The following is a 26,061-nucleotide window of genomic DNA, read 5'->3' as shown; positions in this document are numbered from 1 at the left end:
TAGCTGCAAACCAAAGACTGTGCCCAATGATAACCCAACCTCTCAGCGCAGCTGCTGCAGTCTCTGATCAGCTCCATAAGGGGCTTTTTATAAACCCAACCAGTCCAGAAAGGGAAACCATCCGGACCACTAGGGGTCCCACTTCCCTCCAGTTACAGTCAAACACTTCGTTTAAACACCCCATTGGCTGTCGAGGCCCGCTGCAGCCCGCGTGATCTACCTTCTCTTTTTGATTGGCCAGTCTTGCGCTTGGTTACCGTGGAACGCAACGCCGGCTTGCCATGGCGCCTTAGCAACCTGGGCGCGCGGTATTGTGTAGTGAAAGGACCTGGCAGGATGCTGCCTCCGTGTGCCCCGGGCCTGGTGACCTTGGCAGTGGTCGGATTAATAACCCAGGCGGGGGCACAGTCAGTTGTAGGTGAGTATCAGTGGGGCTCTGAGATCACAGACAGGCCGCTGTTGTAGTGCAGTGCACATGGAGTCAGCAGGGCCTTTGTGTATTATATTATCTATATTGGAAACCTTTTATACTGATGACATGTCCTCTGGATCGGTGGGGGGACTGACACCTGGGACTGCTTTTTTTTTGAAGGGTCCGGTGCTCGCAAACGCAATGTGTACGGCGCGCATCACCGCAGTTTTTTTCTAACTCTGCCCAAAGCATAATTACTGGAGCCCCTGCGGCAATTTTGTTTCTTGCGCTTCGATGTCCATATAAATCATCAGATTATAGATATTTTAAGGTCCAAATTGCAAAAATGAAGTTGTGGTCTAATATACAGGTAGAAAACAGGAGCAATGTAGTAAATGTATTGCTGCAGATATATGCATTAATTCCCCAGGTCAAAAAGAGAGAACATTTAAAGGGGTTCTCTCATCATATACAATGGAGGCATATCGCTAGGCTATGCTGCCATTGTCTTATAGGTGAGGGTCCCACCGTTGGGACCCTCACCTATATCGAGAACGGAGCCGGCTTGGTGGTGGCTGGACCGGAGTCCTCCAGCCACCACCTTGCAGGGCTCCATTCCCAATATAGGTGTGGGTCCCAGCGGTGGGACGCGCACCTATAAGACAATGGCAGCATAGCCTAGCGATATGCCTCCATTGTCTATGATTCACGGTGAGAGGCCGCCGGACTAAAAAGTCGGACATGCAGTACTTTTAGTCCGGCGACCTTTCGCCATTCACTGGCGTGCTGCGCCAGAGCTCTGCCCCCGTCCCCATTATAGTCAATGGGGACAGAGCGGCAGTCCGGCGTCACGGCGAAATAGCGGCAGGACGGATCCGACAGGGTGAAAAGAAACCGATCTGTATGACAAATGGACAGACGGATCTGTTCTTGCAATGCATTTGTAAGACGGATCAGAATCCTGATCAGTCTTAAAAGGCAATCAGTTGGCATACATTTTGCCCGTCGCCGCATGTGTGAAAGTAGCCTAATATCCGTCCTGAAAAGTCAAAAAGACTGAACTGAAGACGTCCTGATGCATCCTGAACGGGTGAGCTGAGGACATGGGTTGCTAGATGGCCGCTAGCACATCTGTAATACCCAGTCCCCATAGCTCTGTGTGCTTTTATTGTGTAAAAATAAAATTATTTGATACATATGCAAATTAACCTGAGATGAGTCTTGTCCCTGACTCATCTCACGTACAGGACTAATCTCAAGTTAATTAGCATATGTATCAAATCTTATTTTTATTTTTTTACACAATAAAAGCACACAGAGCTATGGGGACTGGGTATTGCGGATGTGCTAGCGGCGATCTAGCAGCCCATGTTCTCAGCTCTATACCCAAAATCCCGGTGACCGGTTCCCTTTAAGTAGTGTTTTTCTTCCTTTATCACGGAAAATACAGCTGGACTCCAGGAAAAGAGGAAGAAAACGCTGACAAAAAGCCACATACAGTAATCATGTCAGTCGGGGAGATTTATCAAGACCATTTTACAGACCTTTAATGCACGCCCTGAGCAATAATACATGATAACAGAAAGTTTCATTAGAGGTTTTTGTACTTTTGTGTTTAGGTTTCTATCCCTCCAATGTCTTTTTGTCTGGACCACAGATGACAACGTTCCTTGTTGCCAATGTATCCTCTGCTCGCTTATCTCTGGCAGTCATTGCCAGTACAAGTAAGTTCAGTTATTTGCTTCCTTTTTCATGAAGTAACTGCAATAATAAGTAGTTTATGTCATTTAGTATTTCTCTTATTCCTTTTATGTTTCTTTCTAGCTTCTCTACCATCTCCAAGTTGTATTGGAGGGAATACCACAGATAACTGGTCGTCAAGTCTGGAATCCTTTGATGCTGGGGCACAGTTGGTCAGTGAAATGATAATATTAAGGGTGCATTCACACAGCCATATTTTTGGTCCGTGCCTGATCCCTATTTTTTGCGGATTGCACGTTCACCCGTTCATTTCTATAGGCCACATATGTCATATGTGTGCTGTCCGCATCCTATGTAGCCATGCTGCAAATTATAGAACATGTCCTATTCTTGTCAGTTTTATGGTCAAGAATAGGCATTTTTTCAATGGGGCCCGCAAAAAGTGTGGGATGCACACAGACCGCCTCTGTATTTTGCGGATCCGCAATTTGCAGACCGCAGAATGGGTACAGTCACGTGAATGCACCCTAAAGGGGAATAAACAGAATGGTAAAGTAAAAATACTGGCAGCCCCATTATGTTAAAGTGGTCAGTGTAACATTACTGAATCTGTGAAATATCCGATAGGCTTATATAAAGCAGTCATGGACATAAATATTAGGATAGTAACTGCTATGAGTCCCAACAGTTAAAGGGGTTATCCCATCACATACATTGGGGGCAAGTCACCTGCACCTAGAATGGAGCCTGCAAAGTGAAGGACAGTGCTCGGCTATTTTCGACAGTCCCATAGAAGTAAATGGAGCGGTGGTATTTTTGGCCCTCCCTTAAAAATGAATGGAGGATGGCCGCACATGCTTGTTCTTCTCTCCCTCACTTTGTGGGCTCCTTTCTTCAGATAGGTACGGGTCCCACCTTTAGGACCCACACCTGTCAGACATTAGGGACATATCTCAGCATAATGCCCCCAATGTATTAGATGTGCCGACCCCTTAAAGGGGGGCTGTGTCCACTCAAAGCCTGATTGGAACTTTGGATTATGAATAAAAGTCTTAAAATGTGAAAAACCTTTACTAAAATGCTTGAAGAAAAAAAAAAGGCTTAAATGCGGGGAAAAAAAAGACAAAGGGGACGCAGTGAGACCAAGTATAAAATAAGTAGTTGGTGGGGGCCCCATCTTATTTTGCTATGGGGCCCTATAAATGATAGTTACACCCCTGGACAGAGACAGATGCCACCAGCACCTGACACACCCCATTCAGGGCTCCAGATGGCGACCAGAATAGGTCGCTAATGCGACTGCGATCCCAAACCTGAACTTCTGTGAAGAAGTTCGGGTTTGGGTACCAAACATGCCAATTTTTCTCACGCGCATGCAAAATGCATTACAATGTTTTGTACTCGCGCTGAAAAATTGCGCATGTTCCCTGCAACGCCCGTGTGAAAGAGGCCTAACAAATCTGCTGTGTGTGAATACACCTTTAGGCTACATTCACACAAACGTATTTTGTTTCCGTGTCCGTTACGTAGCCCCGCAAAAAAGATAGAAATTGTCAGTTTTGCTGAAAAGGATAGACATTGTTACAATGGATCCACAAAAAACAGATGCCATTCGGATGTCATCCGTTTTGTTTTGCGGACGCCAATGCTCCAGATGGCGACCAAAATGGTCACTAATGCGAATTTCAAAATGGCGACAAGACTTTGTTGTCTTGTCGCCATTTGCGCCTAGACCCTCCGCTCTGCTCTGCAGACGTCTGCTAGGTGAAGATCCACCCCTCACACTGTGGCCAGTGATCGTCTTGATGCCACTGCACCCAAACGTTTTCATGGAGAAACCCACGACAAGCAGCGGAGGCCGGGAAGCAAATGAGCCAGGACCCAGCACCTAGGGGTTACCAACACGGATCTGGCTGGTCTGACAGGTCATGGAAACGAGGGCACAGCCCCTTTAGCCGCGTCGGCTGTAGCTTAGAAAACCCCATGCTCCTAAGCATCCCAGCTATATTATATGTATTTTAAATTTGGCGACTAAAAATTTCATTTGGCTCCAAAATTTTTCAGGTTAGGAGCCAATGCGCCTTGATATTTTTTTTTTAGTCTGGAGCCCTGCCATTGTCTGTTGGGTTCCTTCTTGTAGTTTTGGGGGGAATAATAATACTGCATGCCATGTCATTCCTTCCTTCCAATATGTCGGAATTTGTGCTCGAATGTGAAAAGTTTAAAACTTTTTAAATTAATTAATTGCATTTAAAGGGGTGTTCATATAGATTAGGGTCCATTAACACGTCCGCAACGTGTTTTGTGGATCCGCAAAACACAGACAGCGGCAATGTGCGTTCCGCATTTTGCGGACCGCACATTGCCGCCACTATAGAATGTGCCTATTCTTGTCTGCAATTGCGGGCAAGAATAGGACATGTTCTATTTTTTTCAGGAACGGAATTGCGGATCCAGAAGTGCTGCCCCATAGAAATGAATGGGTCTGCAATTCCGTTCCGCAAAATGCGGAACAAAATTGCGGACGTGTGAATGGACCCTAAGGCTTGTGCATTGTCTTTGGTATAAATGCGCACAGTGTGACGACGTCTGATGATGCTATTTTTGTATTCCATTTGCAGGTTGTAGCTAAAGTTGTGGTCACCTCCAGTAAGAACCTGACCTTATGTTCAGGCAATGAAACGAATTGCTGTCGAGAGGTTCAGTGCGTTGTGGAAACCCTTCAAGTCACCGCCTGTGAGAATAACAGACCCATAGCCAGCATGCTCGTTCAGGCCGAGATTTATATCAATAGCACTTCTGTAGGGATTGTCTCAGGTAAGGGGCACCGCGCTGTATTATATGGCGAAGGATGTCATGCCATGTTCCTTTTGCACTCATGTAAATTAAAAGGATTATTAAAACCGGAGAAATTGGAATATGAACAAACTAACTGATAACATTTTAAAATAGAAGTAGATTTTCTGGTTAGGTGACAATCTGTGCATTTTTGCGAAGGTGACAGTTGTGCGTATTGTGATGGTCACACGTTCAGCCTCAACCTTCTTTCTCATAGGGAGATATTTTGGTTGCAATAATCATGATTTTAATAAAATCTTACACCTGGCCAAGTGTTGCTATGTAATCTCAGCCCTAATGGGGTTGTCCATCCACATAAAAATGTAAAAATCAGGCTTACACTAGTTTCACATTAGCGGCAGAGGACAGCCTGCCAGTCTTCTCCCGATCCAGCGTTGCTGTATGTTACCAGATTACACACTGGCTCCGTTAACTATAATGCTGTCCGGCGGAGATGCGGCCTCTACCCGGCAAATATGCTGAAATTCATTTGGAAAAAGAATGCTGCACGCAACAGTTTTTGTGCGGCTTATTCTCGCCATTCTATGCTGAAGGCTGTACCGCAATGTGAAACAAGCCTTAGATCAGTGTAAAACAATATAAGTAATACTCACTTTAGTGATCCCCCGCTGCTCCCGTTCCGATGCTTCCTGGTCCCCCTTCACCCTGCTGGTCTCTGCTTCTTGATCCCTCTGAACATGCAGTAACTGGATATGCCTCAGCCAGAGGGACCAGAAGACACCAGAATTGGGGATCGATGAGGGATCGGTAATGTGAGTATCAAGTATTTTATTGTTTTACACCAGTCTGAGCCTGTTCTACAATAATGTGCATTGGCTGGACAACCCCTTCAAGGCTGTGCTTTTACAGCGCCACAGTTACATGCCAGCCGAACCCACGTCTACATGCTGTGGGCCTGGTTCCCAAACGGAGTGTTAGGGCTCATGCACACAACAGTATTGCTTTTTCAGTGTTTTGCGGTCCGTTTTTTACAGATCCGTTGTTCCGTTTTTTGTTTCCGTTGTGTTTCCATTTCCGTTCTGTTTTTCCGTATGCCATATACAGTATACAGTAATTACATAGAAAAAATTGGGCTGGGCTTAACATTTTCAATAGATGGTTCAGCAAGAACGGATACGGAAGACATACGGATGCATTTCCGTATGTGTTCCGTTTTTTTTTGCGGATCCATTGACTTGAATGGAGCCAAGCACCGTGATTTGCGGACAAGAATAGGACATGTTCTATCTTTTCACGGCACGGAAATACTGAAACGGAATGCACACGGAGACACTTCAGTATTTTTTTGCTGAACCATTGAAATGAATGGTTCAGTATATGTACCGCATACTGAGCTAAAAAAACGTCCAGTATACTGAACGCAAAATACTGTCGTGTGCATGAGCCCTTAATCAGCTGCACCATTTTTTGGGTAATACATCAGTCATGTTAATGGCCGCACAGTTTAGCAGGTGAAACCGTGGTATTCTTGGCTAAATCGTGTGGCTGATTAACTGTATTTGAAACTCCTGCCCACAGCACGTGGTGGTGGTTTCCGCCTGGGCGCCATCATCGTGAAGCCTATAGCAGTTCTTCCAACTGGTCAGCCTCTTTCAGTATACCCTGATAGAACAGTGACAATGCACATATCTGGACTGAATGGTAGAAGTTTATCTGGAAGAGCTATTTATTTTACAGATAATAAAACTGTGATCCCTAACCAAGTGTACCAACCACTAGGACCCTGCCCCTGTAATCTGACAGCCGGGGCGTGTGACGTCCGCTGCTGCTGTGATCAGGTAACTCCTCTGCTGCTTCTTTTGCTTGTGTTCTTGTTACATTTTTTCATTGTAATAAAAGTTTCCAATTGTGTGTGTAATCTCAAATGGAAAACAATAGAGGTAATGAGGGAGCTTAAAATATAACTTTTACTGATACACCATTTTAAAAGAAAAAGCGCCATGTACAGATAATGGGTTAAATATGGCTTAAAAGTATGGAACAATCTTACCATTCCGACGCAACCCTTATAGGGACCAACCGAGCGCGGTAAAGGAAATGCACCGCGTCTGGGCTGGTTATTAGATGTGGTCGTTGGTCTTTTTAAGATGTAGACAGTGCAGGGAACCGATATCCCTAATGGTCCCTAATTGGGGATGGGGACATTGCTATTGTTAACCTGCCTGTCTATACAGAGTTCCTACCCCGCAAGGGGCGGCCCTGTCCGGATACCTCACCCTAGAATAAGGAGGTATCCCTATTGTGCCCTATAGGATAGTTCCCGACGTGTTGCATTTCAAGTGGTCTATCGGGGAAAATCCAGGGTAGATACAAAAGGCAATCCTGCAGGAAGAATGTAATCAACATGAGGATACAGACGACATAAGAAAAGGTTCACAAAGGCTGAGAACTATGTAAAGACAAAACAGGGATCAGTGGATCTTTAGGGTATAAAGGCGCGGGACAACAGTGGTCCCTTGTAGGTGGAAGACCCCACAAGTTGCTGGGGGGCACCTCTGGGGCAGCTGAAACAATGCCTTCAGCTGCATGGCAAATAACCGAAAGGACGCCATATTTAAAGGCAAATAGCGCACCCTGTGGGTCCCGACCGCCTCCCGGAGTCACGTGGTCCGGTCACATAACAAAGACCTCACGCTCCACCAGCGGGTGTTGCCGGCAGATGGAAAGCGGCGCACCAATCAGTGGAGCGCGGCGTCCGGTCACGTGGGGCGGCTGAGAGGCAGGAAAGAGCTATGCGCGCGTTGCTTAGCAGCTAGGCGACGCCAGTGAGTGCTCTGACATCAAATGCGGGCTGGATAGCCAGCGCTCATATAACAAATTAGAAAGCATTTCATGCAGGCGATCAGGGCAAGAGGCATATATGCTCATATATTAGCAGGCCAGAGAGCAATATACTTGTGAACATGAACAAAAGAATAGTGAACATAGATAGATAAAAGAAAAACGGAGGAAATAATGATAGACAAATTAGAGGACATAATAATGAAGGGAAGGAGGCTCCTGGAGGGGGGGGGGGGGGGGGGGAAGGGACTAGAGGGAACATTCCCTTAGTAGGTACATTAGGTATTTTAGGTCGAAAAATGTATACCCTGGCCAAACTAAGATATAGTGGGGGTGGGGGGGGGGGGGGCATGGTCTTGAGGTCATATATCCATCTGGCCTCCCTTTGTAGTATAATTTTATCCCAGTCACCACCCCTTGATGGTGGATTTACTTTGTCTATGGCCATAAAAGAAAGTGTCCTTGTATTTAGCAATATCGTTCAGGTGTTCCCCTGCTCTCCTACGGAATTCCCGGATTGTCTTGCCTATGTATTCTTTTCCACACTGGCAGACAATCCGGTAATTTACCCCACGGGTCTTACAATTGATGTAATCACGAATGGCAAACTCCTTGTCAGTAACATTACTCTTAAAGGATTTGCCAGTCTTAATATACGGGCAGGCGATGCAACCACTGCACCTATAATGGCCCTGGTTCGGGTTCTGGAGCCAGGCACAACCCAACGATGGTTTTAGTATTGGCTTTAACCAGTCGCTCTCGTAGGCTCCTACCTTGTCTGTAGGATATTCTGGGGAAATCTCCCAGCACCTCCCTCAGATCCGGATCCATCAAAAGGATGTGCCAGTGCTGGTTGATTATACCTTTTTTTTTAATGGACTTGACTTCACCATCATAAGAAGTTACTAGGCGAATCAGATTATTTGATGGTACTGATTTCTGTTTAGGGGTGAGGAGAGTAGAACGTTATTTTGTTAGGGCTGATCTAAATGCTGATTTAAGCACGCAATCAGGATAGCCTCTTGCCAAGAATCTCATATCAGTAGCTTGGTGTAAAAATTCTTTCTTACTAGAACAGTTCTGTCTCAAACGTAAATACTGTCCATTAGGGATCCCACGCTTTAAGGGGAGTGGATGTTCAGCTTTAGCATCGAAGTAGTGAGTTGGTCGAGTTGGGTTTTCAATATACAGATGTATTTAACTCACCTATCTGGTTCTTGGTAATCAGGACATCCAGAAAGGGGAGGGCTCGTTCGTCTGATTCATATGTGAAATGAAGCCCTACCTCATTCTTATTGTGGTCCTTAACGAAAGACCGCTTAGTGCCATGCAATATGACAAAGATGTCGTCAATGTACCGTGCCCACAGTTCTATGGACTCGGTATGTAAGGCACTATCATCTGTGAAGACCAGAGTCGCTTCCCACCAGCCCAGGAACAAATTATCGTACGATGGGGCACATGGGCTCCCCATCGCAGTGCCCCTGAGCTGGTGGAATATCCGCCCATTGAATGAAAATACATTTCTGGTCAGTGAATTCAAGCAGCTGGAGAATTAGGTGACTGTGGGCACAGTACTGACAACCTCGAATTTGGAGGAAAAATTGAACGGCTTTTAGACCCAAATCGTGAGGAATGCTTGAATAGAGTGCTTCCACGTCGGTGCTGGCAATTAAGTCATCAGCCTCGACGTGGACCCCTTCCAGGCGTTTTAATAGGTCCGTAGTGTCGCGTGCAGTAGGATGGTAAGGCTACAACGATTTCTGACACAAATTGCCCACCCCTGATACAGTGGGGCGCCCTTTAAGGGGTGATACCCCTTTATGTAACTTGGGCAAGCAATAAAATGTTGCCTGCCTAGGAAATGTAGGAAACATGAGATGGTATTCATCCCTTGTAATCAAATTGGATTTAAGGGCATCATCCAAGATGTTTATATTCCTCAATGGGATCACGAGATAAAATCTTGTAGGTGTTAGGGTCCCTCAGTATTGATTCGCACATCTGTAGATATTGTTCGTTATCAATCACCACCACACTGCCCCCCTTGTCAGATGGTTTGATTACCACTGACTGATCATGTTCCAGGTTGGACAATGCGATGGCCATGGCACAATCACAATTAGATCTATGTTTGGAGGAGGTCAACTCCCCAATCTGAGTAGTCATCAAATCCAAAAACACATCTATACAGGAGACCTCACTGGTTTGGGGAGGCATTTTGTTGCTTTTGAGTTTGAGGTTAGAGAAGGGACCAGTACCTTCACTTGGTGGAAGCTTGTTATCTAGATCAAAGAGAAGACGTAAATCAGACAGAATATCTAAGGGTATGCCGAGTTTACGACACTGCCTCCTGTCTTGGTGCCAAAAGTGTTTTTATGCCACCAAAGTTTCCGCACAAATAAATTTATGTCTTTTACTATGGAATGTATTAAACCTCGGTGTCGGCACGAAGGACAGGCCCAGTTCTAGAACTCGGATCTCAGTCTGTAATCTTAAATGGATTAAAGGGGTTGTGAAAGAATGCGCGAGGGGGGCGAATCCTCCAATTGGCCTGACCTGTAATGGAAAGCTTGCTTACTGGCGCTGGCTCCAGATCCTTCTCCTCCAGGCCTGTGATGTTCCGCTGGGCTCCCTCGCTGTAAACATCTGGTTTGACATCGCTTGCAGCCAATCACTGGCCGTGGCAATGACCTACTACCCTTACATCATGACAAATTGTGAAATGATTCAAGGGGATCTGGCGTCCACCACGGCCAGTGATTGCCTGTTGCAATTCAAACCAGATAATTACAGTGAGGGAGCCTAGAGGAGCATTGCGGGCCTGGAGGAGAAGAAACGGGAAGCCAGCGCTGGGAAGCAGGTAAGTAATCTTCCCTTTACAGGTCCAGCCAAGTTGGGGACTTTGCCAAAATCCCCCACATTCTTGCATAACCACTTAAGGACCAGGCCGTTTTTTGAAAACTTGACATGTGCCACTTTATGTGGTAATAACTTCGGAACGCTTTTACTTATTCAAGCCATTCTGAGATTTTTTTCTCGTGACACAGTGACACATTGTACTTCATTATAGTGAAAAAAAAATTCAATATAATTTACCTTTTATTTATAAGAAAAATCCCCAAATTTACAATTCTTTTTTTTTAGCAATTTTCCAAATTTGAATGTATTAGCTTTTAAGGCACATAGTGATACATCATGAGAGTTAATACTTTACATTTTCCATATGTCCACTTCCATGTTTGCATCATTTTGTAAATGTAATTTTATTTTTTAGGAAAATTTCCGAAATCCACTTTTTTAAGGACCACTTCAATTCTAAAGTCACATTGTGGGTCTTACATAGTGGAAACCACCCATAAATGACCCCATTGTAGAAACTACACCCCTCAAGTTATTCAAAACTGATTTTACAAAATTTGTTCCACAAGAATTAAATGAAATAGGAGATAACATTTTTAAAATTAACTTTTTGGGCAGAGTTTCCATTTTAATTCATTTTTTTCCTGTAACACATCAAGGGTTAACAGCCAAATAAAACTCAATATTTATTACCCCAATTCTGCAGTTTACAGAAATAGCACACATGTGGTTGTAAACTGATGTACGGGCACACGGCAGGGCGCAGGAGGAAAGGAGGGCCATATGGATTTTGGAGGGCAGATTTCACTAAGATAAGTTGCCATATGACATTTAAAGACCCCCTAGAGGAGAAACTCAAAAAAAAATTATCCCATTTTGGAAATGATAGGATAAGGTGACACTTTTATTGGTATTATTTTGTGGTTATATATGACTTTTGATTGCTCTATATTATGCTTTTTGTGAGGCAAAGTAACCAAAAAATGGCTGTTCTGGCACACGGTGTTCACCTGACAGGTTAGATCATGTGCTAGTTTTATAGACCAGGTTGTTATGGACACGACAACACCAAATATGTCTTCAGTTTTACATAATAAATCATGTTTTTGTGTCTCCTTTTTCTGAAAGCCATATTTGAATTTTTCGGGAGATTAGGGGCTCAGTTTTTGCGGCATGAGGTGTCGGTTTGATTGGTATTATTTTGGATAAAGTACATACTCCTTTTTGATTTTTTTTTGGTATTACACTTTTTAAGATGTATAGTGTTTTTGTTTTTTTGCATAGGTTTTTATAAAAAAAAATTTTTTATGGTTTTTACCTGACAGGGTATATCATGTGATATTTTTATAGAGCAGGTTGTGGCGGACCTAGTCTGTCTATTTTAATTTTTTTTTATATTTATTTTGGTTTTACACAATAAAAGCATTTTTGAAAGAAAAACAATCATGGTTTTTATGTCTCTATTTTCTGAAAGCCATATTTTTTTCTATTTTTTTTTTTTTTTTTTTTTTTTTTTTTTAGGCGATTGTCTTAGGTAGGGTCTAATTTTTTCCGGGATGAGATGACTGTTTGATTGGTACTACCGTATTTTGGGATACATACTTCTTTTTGATCATTTGGTATTACATTTTTTGTGATGTAAGGTGACAAAAAATGGAATTTTTGGTACGGTTCTTATTTATTTTTTTTACGGTGTTCACCAGACAGCTCATGTGATATTTTTATAGAGCAGGTTGTTACGGACGCGGCGATAGCTAATATGTTTGTTTTCTTTAAAATATTTTTTGGTTTTAAACAATAAAAGCATTTTTGAAACAAGAAAATTATGTTTTAGTGTCCTTATTTTCTGAAAGCCATATGTTTTTTTTTTTATTTTTTGGGCGATTGTCTTAGTTAGGGTCTCCATTTTCTGGAGGATAAGATTTTTATTTTTTGTTTGTTTTTTGATACATACAGACTTTTTGATCACTTGGTATTACACTTTTTGTGATGAAAGGTGACAAAAATGGCTTTCTTTAGCACAGTTTTTATTTAAAAAAAAATTATGGTGTTGATAATGGGATATTTTTATAGAGAAGGTTATTACATATGCGGTGATACCTAATATATGTGTTTTTTTTTTTTTTTTTTATAGATTTTATTTTATTTTTAAATTTTATGTCTTTTTATGGGAAAGGGGCTTTTCTTTTATTGAAACTTGAATTATATATATAAATTACAGGGTCTGATCCCTGTTTCAATGCAGCACAATACATCTGTATTGTACTGCATTCACTATCAGTGTATTATACAGTGTAAGGCCATTCACAACATTTATCCCCCTATCCTCAGTATAATGGCTGGGTGTCCAGCTGCTATGATAGGGGTCCTTGAGTCCCCTGTGTCACTGAAGCAGGCTTTTATTATTTATGTCTAGCTTTATATACTAGTAAAATAAGGTGTTTATAAGGATGATATAATTGGACACCAACACTCACAGGGCAAGCACCTTCAGTTGCCCAGTATTCAGCAACATATGTGCTTGATGTGAACCTTTCTTACATTGAATTGAACGAAAAAGTCATCTCACCTGTGGGGCTATCTTAGTGGAGGTAACTTGCACCAGAGAGATAAAGCTCCTATGTAGATAAGTAACCCATTGCTAGTTTACTGCTGCTGTAAGTAAAAGATGCTATGTGTAATAGTAGGTGTAGAATTAGGATAACAGTATGACAGCTCAAATGTACTCTTAATAGGCCTAGATAAAGATGCCCACAGAGAAGCATTGGAAGGAGTGGCATGCTTTCTTGGGGTTGAGCTCCACCAAACTCCCAGCCTGAAGGAGGCCTGCCCTGCCGAATCGTCACTGTTTTAGTCTTCTGTGCACTGAAATAAAGCATTGAATACTTTAATTCCAAACTGATTCCACATCACAGCCTTGACCTGTACTTGTATAATGGTTTCTATCTTTTTGGCCCATGTCATACGGGTTATCTCTGAAATGTCCAGAGGTAACTTGAAATAATGATATTACACTGAGCCACTTCCGTTGACTTGCTTTTTGATAGGACTGCAGCCTAAGCATGAAGGAGCTGTTTAACGGATCCTGTTACTCTGGTGTTTTTGGTGGAAATGTCTCTCCACCTTTTGACCAACTTTGTAGTGTTCAAGAAAAGAACCATGCTCCTGATTGGTTTCCGTTCCTGTGCGTCCAGTCTTCCATGGACAATTCCCCATTTCTGGGCTATTTCTACGATGGATCCACTGGGTAAGTCTGCTCATATGCACTTTCAAATGAGTCATTTTCTTTATTCAACCTTCTTCCATATGGATGTCAGGGGGAGATCTCTGCTTCGGTTCTTCTGCCATTATCCTGCTGCAAAGAACGTCTCTCTCTGGAGGACCTGGCTTTTTTATTTCAGTAGGTGCAGCATCATTTCTCCATCATTTAAAGGGGTTCTGCAGTTTTTTTAAACGGATGATCTATCCTCTGGATAGACCATCAGCATCTGATCGGCGGGGGTCCGACACCCGGGACCCCTGCCGATCAGCTGTTTATGAAGGCAGTAGCGCCATGGCCTTCTCGCTGTTTACTGCTGGCCCAGTGACGCCACGACTAGTATCAATGGCCTGGGCGGGGCTAAGCTCTGTTCACTTGAATGGAGCTTAGCCCCGCCCAAGCCAGTGATACTAGTCGTGACGTCACTGGGCCTGCAGTAAACAGCGAAGAGTCCTGGGTGTCGGACCCCCGCCGATCAGATGCTGATGATCTATCCAGAGGATAGATCATCAGTTTAAAAAAACTGCAGAACCCCTTTAAAGGTGTTTTCTCATAAAGGACATTTATCACCTAGCCACATGATAAGTGATAAATGACTGCTAAAGGGCCTCGCTGATTGGATCCCACTGATATCTGGAGCTAGAGTTTGAATGGAGCAGTAGTCACGCATACAGTTGCGCAGTGAGGGAGGCAACAACGTTACTTAAAGGGGCTGTCTCACTTCAGCAAATGTCATTTATCATGTAGAGAAAGTTATTATAAGACACTTACTAATGTATTGTGATTGTTCATATTGTCTCCTTTGCTGGTTGGATTCATTTTTCCATCACATTATACACTGCTGATATGTAGGGGTTATGGCCACTCTGCAATCCAGCAGCTGTGGTTGTGCTTGTATACTATAGCCAAAAACAACAGCCTATGTGCGCTCCCATGGTCTTGACCGCCAGAGAGGCCAGCGCTTTTTCCTATGGTACACAAGCACGGCCACCGCTCCTGGATTGCAGGGTGGTCGTAACCATGGAAACCAGCAATGTATAATGTGATGGAAAAATATGAACAATCACAATACATTCCCTACATGATGAAGGCCATTTGCTGAAGTGAGACAACCCCTTTAAGAAATATATGCCATTTTAAGTATTTATCGTCCATAAAGGTCAATCCAGGATTTTAAACTAATAATCTGTTTCCTTTCTTGACTTTGCACAGAACACCCTCCCAGACGCCATCTTTTAACTTGAGCTTTCAGTCCATTTATCAAAGCACCTTCAATGGTTATAAACAAGGAGATGCAATATTAATCGATCTAAATGGATTCAATGAATATCTTACAATTCCACAGGTACTGCTTGCCTTAGGTCACAGACTAGTGTATGTGTGTGTGTGTGTGTGTATGTGTGTGTGTGTGTGTGTATATATGTATATATATATATATATATAAGAAAAAACACAGGCGGCACCACCCTTAGTATATGGGTGCAAAATCCAAGGACGGCAGCAGGTGCTTACCCCACGTTTGTAGATACAAAAAATTGGACTGCACTCCCAGCAATTAGTGAAAAAAATCTGAGTTTATTCACCCATCTGTGGCAAAGCGACGTTTCGGCTCCAACTGAGCCTTTCTCAAGCATTGGTGAACAGTACATAGCAAACTTATATAGGTGTGTCAAATATACAATCAATATAATCACATAATTGGTACTTTACAAATAGTATCTATGTATGATACATGTCAGTACAAAAGTACATTTCATTAATATGGCATCAAGTGACCTGTGCTAAATAAAATGACAAAAGATCAAAACTGTGCACTGATTAAAAGAAATATCGAAGAATACACAATTGATTGCACCTATAGCCAATTATCATAACATTAGTACATCAGCTGTAACGATAGCCAAGTGCAACAATATAAGGGATTGATGAATTTTAACCTGATAGACGGATGGAGCCCACATATACTGTAGCGCCGATCGGTGCGTCCTGTGCAGTCCAATGCGCATGTTCCAGCCTGTCAGCGTCATCGGAGGAAGCCGCATCCAAGCGCCACGTCGTCGCTCACTGATGACATCAGCCGCACCTTAGTGACGCCCACCGATGTCAGCAGCAAGCGGCGCCTGCGCCCTGCTCCTATCACCCTATGTCCACCATATTGGTTAGGGGAATCCTGTCCAGGAAGGATCTTCATTACAAATCATACTGATAAAAAGCGTTCTATAGTATCAGTTGCTGTGGTCACTTGCCACAATACAGCAGGTGGTATGCGACAACGTCTTTGTTCAAAACGGTGAACGCACATCCTGAGATCCCACACCGGTCCCCGGCACGTCAGTGTCGTTGACCCCATGGGATCAAACCCAGCTTCTTTAAGCAACTAAGAGGGTACTCCTCATTATATCAAAACGCTATCAACATAAAGATAATCTGTACAAAACTAGATCCATTCCCCTATTAATGTATATTAACACCTGGATGGAACAGACGTTTGGGCTGCACAAGAGAATATAAAGTCATATGGGTCAAACTAGATTAACAGATCAAAAAAAGTAAATAATTTACGGTAGTCTGGGGCTTGTCATCCACTGTCAGGTTCATCCATCTTCCACAATATCTTCGAAATCGCAGTTGTCTAAAAAGACAGTGAGAAGTGTATTAGTGACAATGTGAAATGAATCGTGTTAATAATTTTTTTTATAAAACCAATGTTTCTGTACTAAACATAGGATTTTATACAAAGGTCATACAGGTTGCATCAGGGCAAACTGCTATCCTCACGTAATCCCTCCATATCTGTAATCAATGTTTAGGCCTACAGGATAAAGGCTTTTCAATGTTTGGATCCACTGCATTTCTTTTTTCTTCAATAACGCTATCCGGTCCCCACCTCTCCGTGGCATTGGAACATGGTCTATGACCCAACACTTAAGGTCTTTCTCCCTATGTTTAAATAGCCCAAAATGTCTTGGGACTGGTAGGTCCTTACGGCCTTTCCTGATTGAGTGACGATGGTTGTTTAGTCTAGTTTTTAGGTCTGTGGATGTTTCTCCTACATATAGGATATCACATGGACAAGATAGCACATAAATAACGAATGAGGTATCGCAAGTAGATGGAATTTAATGGGAAATACTTGCCCTGTCTTAGGGTGTACAAATGCCCTAGATCTCTGGATCAACCCGCAGTTGACACAATGGAGGCACGGGTAACACCCCGTGCCCGATGGTGCCAATGTGGTTTGTATCGTCCTGGTTTTTGGACCCAAGTCGGCCCTCACTACTTGATCTCTAATGTTGCGAGGTCGACGGTAAGCGCACATGGGAGGTGTTAGGAACTCAGGTATCTTTTGGAGACAGCTCCCCAATATGGGCCAGTGTCTCTTTATGATTTTACTGATGGAGTCACTATGCTCTGTGTACGTGGAGACAAACGTAATTCTCTCAGGTCTATCTTTGTTGGCCTTGCCTCGCATTATAGTGTCGCGGTCCATAGCTAACACTCTCTGTTTTTGCTCAATAAGTAATTTATTGGGATAACCCCGTTGTTTAAATTTAGAGACCATGTTGTCTATCGTTTGCTCTAAAGTATCATTATTATCCACAATGCGTTTAGCTCTTAAAAACTGTGAGTGGGGGAGATGTTTTACCATACTACGTGGGTGGCAGCTTTCATACCTTAGTATCATGTTCCTATCCGTAGGTTTCGTATATAATGATGTGGTAAGCTTGCCTTCACAAATCTCCACATTGGTGTCAAGGAACTGGACTGAGATGTTGGAGTGTGTCAAAGTAAATTGTAATTCACCATCTATCCCATTAAGGTAATGGTGAAAATCAAACAATTGTTCCTCGGTACCGGTCCAGATGAGGAAGATGTCGTCTATGTACCGCCACCAGCCCAGAAGATACTGGGCGTGGTGGGACCCATAGACGACACCTTCCTCATAATGGCGCATGAATATGTTGGCGTACGTTGGGGCCACATTGGACCCCATCGCCACGCCGCGTTTTTGGATGTAAAACGTATCCTGAAAAAGAAAATAGTTGTACTCCAATACTATCCTTAAGAGTGATATAATAAAAGAGCTCGCCTCAGGCGTCATGGATGACATATCCAACATACTTTGTACCGCCATGATGCCCTTGTAATGGTTGATAGAGGTGTATAATGACACCACATCAAATGATGCCAGAATGATCTCTTTAGTCATATCAAGTTTCACAGAGTTAAGTTTGTTCAAAAATTTGGATGTGTCCCTAATAAAGGATCGTCCCCCTGTAGAAAAGTTACGTAATATTCTGTCTAAAAAGATGGATATGGGACAGAACACTGAATCAGTGCCTGAAACAATGGGGCGCCCGGGTGGGTCCACCATTGTTTTATGCACTTTCGGCAGGACATAGATCACCGGAGTGATGGGGTGGGAGACCGTGAGGTATTCCCTCAGACCCTCATCTATGATACCTGCTTGTGTTGCATCTGCCAAACATTCATCTATTAGGCGCATGATATTGAACTTAGGATCACAAGATATCTCACAATATACATTCACATCACTGAGTTGTCTTAAAATCTCCTTGGTATATTTGGAGGTATCAAGTACTACAACGGCACCGCCTTTATCGGCCGGTTTTATAGTGAGCTCAGTATCACTCTTCAATTCAGTCAATGCATGTATCTCAGCCGCAGTGAGATTGGGGAACCTGAAGCTCTCATTGGACAGAAGAGCTCTCAGGGCACCAACCTCATTTTTTACCGCCGAGATATATGCATCGACAGCTGGTTCATTTACATTTGGATTAAAAAGGCTTTTCTTAGACAGATTAAACATCCCACATGTAAATTCACTGGACCTTGTTGTCTGCTCACCACCCTTCCCCTGAAACCATACTTTGAGTTTAATAGAGCGAAAAAAATTGCATAGATCAGACTCAACATCTAACCAATTAATCTTTGCATTGGGACAAAAAGATAAACCTTTTGATAAAACAGAGACCTGTGCAGGTGTCAACAATTTAGAAGAGAGGTTAATTACCGCTATTTCTTCCTTTTCTGTATTTGTGTCCTTGTTTTCATATTGCGGCTTTTGTTGGTCTCCTCTGTGACGGCGACCGCCTCTTCTAATTTGTTTCCTCTTGTAGTAGTGGAATCGGTTCTGCTCCCTAAAAAAGCTTCTGGCTCCCCTTTATGTGTCTGGATGTTTTATCTCACTTTTTTGTTATCCCTTGTATTACCAAATGGAGGGTTAGCAGGTTGCCAGCTGTAGATATCGCCCTTCTTGTAATCTTCAATGTCGCGTGCCCATTTACTCCTTTTTCCATCTTCAAGCTCAATCTGTAGTTGTTGAAGTTGTACCTTTAGATTTTCTTTAAATTCAACAACTGCATCATCTGTCATGTGTGCACAGAGTTGTTGTTCAATATGTGCCATATCTATGGTCAATGCTGCAACCTCTTCTTGCAAAAATTCAATATTTAATAGTATAAAGTCCATGGAATATTTGTTGGACAGAGTTTCAAAGCGTTTGCAGTAAGGATCACTATGTGAGAACAAATTAGGGCGGAGATGAGACCGCATACCTCTCGGAATCCTGTAGGCCTAAACATTGATTACAGATATGGAGGGATTACGTGAGGATAGCAGTTTGCCCTGATGCAACCTGTATGACCTTTGTATAAAATCCTATGTTTAGTACAGAAACATTGGTTTTATAAAAAAATGTATTAACACGATTCATTTCACATTGTCACTAATACACTTCTCACTGTCTTTTTAGACAACTGCGATTTCGAAGATATTGTGGAAGATGGATGAACCTGACAGTGGATGACAAGCCCCAGACTAAATTATTTACTTTTTTTGATCTGTTAATCTAGTTTGACCCATATGACTTTATATTCTCTTGTGCAGCCCAAACGTCTGTTCCATCCAGGTGTTAATATACATTAATAGGGGAATGGATCTAGTTTTGTATAGATTATCTTTATGTTGATAGCGTTTTGATATAATGAGGAGTACCCTCTTAGTTGCTTAAAGAAGCTGGGTTTGATCCCATGGGGTCAACGACACTGACGTGCCGGGGACCGGTGTGGGATCTCAGGATGTGCGTTCACCGTTTTGAACAAAGACGTTGTCGCATACCACCTGCTGTATTGTGGCAAGTGACCACAGCAACTGATACTATAGAACGCTTTTTATCAGTATGATTTGTAATGAAGATCCTTCCTGGACAGGATTCCCCTAACCAATATGGTGGACATAGGGTGATAGGAGCAGGGCGCAGGCGCCGCCTGCTGCTGACATCGGTGGGCGTCACTAAGGTGCGGCTGATGTCATCAGTGAGCGACGACGTGGCGCTTGGATGCGGCTTCCTCCGATGACGCTGACAGGCTGGAACATGCGCATTGGACTGCACAGGACGCACCGATCGGCGCTACAGTATATGTGGGCTCCATCCGTCTATCAGGTTAAAATTCATCAATCCCTTATATTGTTGCACTTGGCTATCGTTACAGCTGATGTACTAATGTTATGATAATTGGCTATAGGTGCAATCAATTGTGTATTCTTCGATATTTCTTTTAATCAGTGCACAGTTTTGATCTTTTGTCATTTTATTTAGCACAGGTCACTTGATGCCATATTAATGAAATGTACTTTTGTACTGACATGTATCATACATAGATACTATTTGTAAAGTACCAATTATGTGATTATATTGATTGTATATTTGACACACCTATATATGTTTGCTATGTACTGTTCACCAATGCTTGAGAAAGGCTCAGTTGGAGCCGAAACGTCGCTTTGCCACAGATGGGTGAATAAACTCAGATTTTTTTCACTAATTGCTGGGAGTGCAGTCCAATTTTTTGTATATATATATATATATATATATATATATATATATATATATATATATATATATATATCTCAATTAAAACAATACTTCTCTGCTGCAGTGGAGTAAATGACGTGTGTTTCTGCTGGAGATATCGGCTGATAGCCGAGGGGTTAAAGACGTGTGATAATCAGCTGAGCACAGAGTCACGTTCAGTTATAAGAAGCAGCGGTTCAGCAATGGTGTGACTGGCTTTACTACAGTACGGACGATCAGAAGTCTCTTCCATCACTTGCTCTAGACAGTTTTTGTTTATGAGGGATGTGGACATGCATGGCAGCACAGCCCCCTGTATCCTCGCAGGACACAACCACTTACTTACATGATAGTCTATGGCATTTTTAAGTCTGTGCTCGGCAACCCCTTTAAGTGCACTAGAATTAATCTTTTAAAGGGGTTGCCGAGCATAGACTTAAAAATGCCATAAACTATCATGTAAGTAAGTGGTTGTATCCTGCGAGGATACTGGGGGCTGTGCTGCCATGCATGTCCACATCCTTAACAGCGACCAAGCAATGTAAGCCAGGAACAGCCCTCGTACAGAAGTCACTTGACTGCCGCATACCATGTATCCTATGGACGCGGAGGATGAGGAGTCTCTCTGCTTAAACCGCTGATGCTGGGGAAACCGGTGGCCTTCACTGTCACCGCTGGGGCTGAGTAAAAAGTCATTTTTGCTTGCATTGAGTAAACAAGACTGTTCATGGCATTTTTACAAATTTAAAGGGGTTCTGCAGTTCTTTTAAACTGATGATCTATCCTCTGGATAGATCATCAGCATCTGATTGGCGGGGGGTCCGACACCCGGGCCCTCTGCCGATCAGCTGTCTGTATCACCCAGGCCAGTGATACTAGTCGTGACGTCACTGGGCCAGCGGTAAACAATGAGAAGGCAGCGGCGCTGGCATTAGCGCTGCGGTCTTCTCGCTGTTTACCGCAGGCCCAGTGATGCCACGACTAGTATCAATGACCTGGGCGGGGCTAAGCTCTGTTGACTTGAATAGAACTTAGCCGCGCCCAAGCCAGTGATACTAGTCGTGACGTCACTGGGCCTGCGGTAAACAGCGAGAAGGCCGCAGCGCTACTGCCAGCGCCGCTGCCTTCTCAAACAGCTGATCGGCGGGGGTCCCGGGTGTCTGACCCCCCGCCGATCAGATGCTGATGATCTATCCAGAGGATAGATCATCAGTTTGAAAACAAACTGCAGAACCCCTTTAAAGTGTAATTGTCATTGCTATACATTTTTTTTAATATCATGTAGGGACAGGGTTGTTAGACATTTTTGTAATAAACTATATTAGGGAAAGCTGTTTCTTTTTACTAAAAACGAGGTGTAAAGAGTCTCCTTAGCAACATTATTGCCAGGAAGAGTCCATCTCCAGTGTTCTAGATTGTGTGGAACATACATACTTAGCTTCTCATCCCTATGTGCTTCCTATCTGACTTGCTGTAAGACGACTCTGCTGGTTTATCTCTGTTCCCTGGGTTTCTCTGTTACGGAGTGCAGGTAATGAGCCCTTTTCATGGGCCGACAATTGAAACTATCATCGCTATCCAGCATTACTAGTAACACAGATTAGCGATGATCTTGCTATGTAACGCACCGCCGATTACCCAATGACTGAGCAAAACGCTCGTTCATTGGGTAATTGTATCTTTTGTGCAGCACAAAAGATCGTTTCCCAGTGGCAGATTGTGCAGTGTAAACATGATCCGCTGCCGGGAAACATGAGTCTGTATGGAGAAGAGCGATGGCATTTGCCATCGCTCCTCCCCATACTGTGGAGGAGACCAGTACATGTAAGCGCCCCTGTCTTCTCCGCTAGCGGAACGCTTCCAGTCTGCTAGATTGTCGTCCCGTGTAAAGGGACCTTAAAAAAGAGAACAGAACTGTGAACCATGCCCCTGTATGACTACTATCACCCCCATTCTCCTCACTCAGTAACTAACAGAGAGGAGAATGGGGCTTAGCACTGACAGTAGGTATCCTGTTCTCTCTCTTCCCTGCACTCAGGGTATAGAGATAAAGGAGCAGAGCTGGCAGCTGGTCAGGCAGGGAGACCAAGCAGAAAGGGAACATTTACGGAGACGGGGTAATGACAATAGGCAGCAAAATCCTCGTGATTTGATGCGTTTTTTGCCACTGGATTACAGTCGGATGCGCCGCACATTTTCTGCTGGTGGAAACCCGCGAAGGACTCCGCGGACTAAGGTATGGTTAGAATGTAAACCGCAGTCAGTCAGTGTTCTGACAAGTGACCTCTCTATCCTTTTTTCCTCCCCCCAGCAATCTGCGATTGGGACATGCGTGGGATATGCACCAGTGGCTTATCTTCGAGATTTCAATGATTCATGTATCACTGATATAACGGTGTGCTCAGATGCGTGGACATTAAATTTGGGTGACGTGAGGGTTAAGGATGGCAGCGGAGGTTTGTTCTTAATTTTATAACTTTAGGCAGAATAAGAATGAATCCTTGTGCATAGCGTTTGACTTCTGATATTAGGTCCTCTTCAATAAGGTTTGTTAGCTGGGCTCCCACCAAAACACATGCGTGTAAGAGAGGCAGTTGCTATGCCATTCATGAAGAAGGGGACCCTATCTTTCGTTGTCTCTAATTGTTCCCAATATCTCATAATAACTTAAAGGGGTTCTCTGCTTTTTACTATTGATGACCTCTCCTCAGGAAAGGTTATCAGTATTAGTTTGTCGGGGGTCCGACACCTGGCACCCCCGCCGATCAGCTGTTTGAAGAGAAGGCAGCGCTTGTACAAGCTCTGCCTTCTCTGCTCTGTTTACCTGCTTGTCGCAGCAATTGCAGTGGTGAGCAGTGTAATTACAAAGTATGGGATCTATGGGATGACTGTCTGTTCAAGCGAATACTACAGAGCTGTCCTATAGAAGTGAATAGGGACGACATACTTGTAATTACACCTGATCACCACTACAATTGCTGTGACAAGAAGGTAAACCTTGCTGGGAAAGCAGTGCTTGTAGGAGCGCTGCCTTCTCTTCAAACAGCTGATTGGCGGGGGTGCCGGGTGTAGGACCCCTGCCCATCTGATATTGATGACCTATAGGTCATCAGTAGTGAAAAGCGGACAACCCCTTTAAAGGAACTGTATCATCAGAAAATTATTAAACCTACAACAACCCACAATTGCAACACATCAATACTCAGAAAAAAACCATAAAGTAAACACCAAAAACGAGGATACTGTTTATATAAAAATGTAATAATTTTATTGAATTATATCACTCGTAGTCAAAAGGGATGGGATGTAGAGAAGCGAGCCTCTGAAAAAATGGGCTCAACAATGCGGAGAATCGCATTGGAGGAAAGTTGCACCTTCATCAAAATAATGAAGTCGGGTGACAATCAAATTGATAATGGATAACACTAATAATGAAATATCACATCAGACCTCTAACCTGTTTATCCCAAAAATCCTTTCACCCTCCTCTGTCTAGGACAACCCCTTTTAAAGGAACTGTATCATCAGAAAATTAGCTATTGTTTAAATTAAGGTTTTATGTTAAAATATTTTTATTTTATTTTCCATGTCACGATCTATCTTTAAAAAGATTGTACAGTATATGATCCTATAATTTTATCACTGGCCACTATGCCAAAATTTTTTAAGACTTCTTGTCTTTTGAGAGCATCTACATAGGCAGTAGACACAGTGGTCAGGAGGGGACCTTATGGACTTCTGTGGATGAGTTTTCTAGGCCTGCTCTGTGACCTGTGCAGAGGTTAGGAGAGAGCTGATGAGCTGTGATATCACCTATTGTCAATGGTGGATTCTTCTGTCTTATCTATATAGAGGTGTTAATTGTCATTGTAATTCTGCCTATGATCATAATGATAGTGAAAAGTTACGGGTACAGAACCGAGAAGCAGAAATTAATTTTTGCCGCAGCAGAGCAGAAATGACTAGTATGGACATTGTAACTTGCCGCTCTTAGTTAATCCACTGCCGTATCTATTTCAGGTACAATTCCTATTAAAATACAGCTTATAAACATTACACAGGATATCGCCCCTACAGGTAGGACGTTTCTCTGAATAAGAAATTATAGTTTTTGCGCCGTTGTTTTAAGTAAATGCCTACGACCATATCTGTTTTGCTGTCCGCAAATCACAGATCTGCAAAATACAGATGCGATCCATGTTGCATCCACATTTTTTGTGGACCCATTGATTTCAATGGGTCTGCGGTCCACATTTTGTGGACATGTATAGAACACCTTGGGGGAGAGTTATCAAAGTGATGTAAAGTAGAACTCGCTTAGTTGCCCATAGCAACCAATCAGATTCCACCTTTCATTTTCCAATCGAGCTGTTAAAAATGAAAGGTGGAATCTGATTGGTTGCTATGGTAAACTAAGCCAGTTCTACTTTACACCACTTTGATAAATCTCCCCCTTCTGTCTTTTTGTGGAATGGACATACGGATGCAGAAAGCACAAAATGCGACCACAGACCCCTTGAAAACAACGGCCTGCAAATACAATGTGGAGGGCGCAGGGACTACATCCATATTTTGTGGATCTGCACTTTGCCTACAGCCATGTGCGTGTGTGTGTTTTGTAACACTTCTTTTCTCTGTAGGACCTGCTCTACCACAAATGGTGCAGTGTGAAGTCACTGTGTCAGCAGACTACATATTTCTATGGGAAGCTAATAAAATTAAGGAGATACAAGTCACCGTTGGGACTGCCAATATCACTCTTACTCATCAGGGTATCATTCTTTTTATTACTTTGTCTGTGATTTGCAGGTAAACTAATTGAACCCATTAAAATTTGTTTTACGACTCCACAATTTAAGAACCAAAAACACTAAATGCAACGATCTAAAGTGCGGTAACTAGGGGAGTAATACTCGCCAATCCCCCGCAGCTACTGTGCTGATGCTTCCCTGATCCCTTGCCGGTCTCGCTTCTCCTGGCTGCTGTGGACCATCATCAGTTGCACTGGTGGCCTCAGTGGTGTCAACACAGTCATTGGCTGCAGCAGTCATCGGTGGACATGCCATCTCATTGCTGGAGCCTGGTAATCAGAGGCCAGCAGGAGGATCAGCCCTGGCACAGGATCGGCAGGGGATTGGTGAGTAGTACATTTTTTATTGTTATGTTATACATTTATTTTTTTTTGTTTCAAAAAATTTATTGGGCAAAATACAAAACATTTACAATAAATAAGATTTTTACAATCTCTCAATTCTTAGTGACCCAGCTAATTATATATAAACATAAATATATTCAACTCGTCTTTTCATA

At 43.1% G+C, this 26,061-nt stretch overlaps 1 protein-coding gene across 1 annotated transcript in view; it reads left to right on the top strand.

The window, feature by feature from the left end:
* Nucleotides 1-270: 270 nt before the first annotated feature.
* The window catches only part of TCTN2 (tectonic family member 2), a 64,282-nt gene continuing 38,491 nt past the window's right edge, over nt 271-26,061 (top strand). The window contains exons 1-10 of the mRNA XM_044275687.1: nt 271-418; nt 2,032-2,136; nt 2,237-2,325; nt 4,735-4,930; nt 6,650-6,750; nt 13,663-13,862; nt 15,087-15,219; nt 23,063-23,207; nt 24,772-24,828; nt 25,392-25,523. Of these exons, the coding sequence (XP_044131622.1) occupies nt 337-418; nt 2,032-2,136; nt 2,237-2,325; nt 4,735-4,930; nt 6,650-6,750; nt 13,663-13,862; nt 15,087-15,219; nt 23,063-23,207; nt 24,772-24,828; nt 25,392-25,523 (1,240 nt within the window). The 5' untranslated portion in view covers nt 271-336. The remainder of the gene's footprint in view (nt 419-2,031; nt 2,137-2,236; nt 2,326-4,734; nt 4,931-6,649; nt 6,751-13,662; nt 13,863-15,086; nt 15,220-23,062; nt 23,208-24,771; nt 24,829-25,391; nt 25,524-26,061) is intronic.

This window comes from Bufo gargarizans, chromosome 1, assembly GCF_014858855.1.
Source record: "Bufo gargarizans isolate SCDJY-AF-19 chromosome 1, ASM1485885v1, whole genome shotgun sequence".
NCBI classification, from domain to species: Eukaryota; Metazoa; Chordata; class Amphibia; order Anura; family Bufonidae; genus Bufo; species Bufo gargarizans.
Note: the sequence above shows the minus strand (reverse complement) of the source record. Positions and strands in the feature narration are given on the sequence as shown.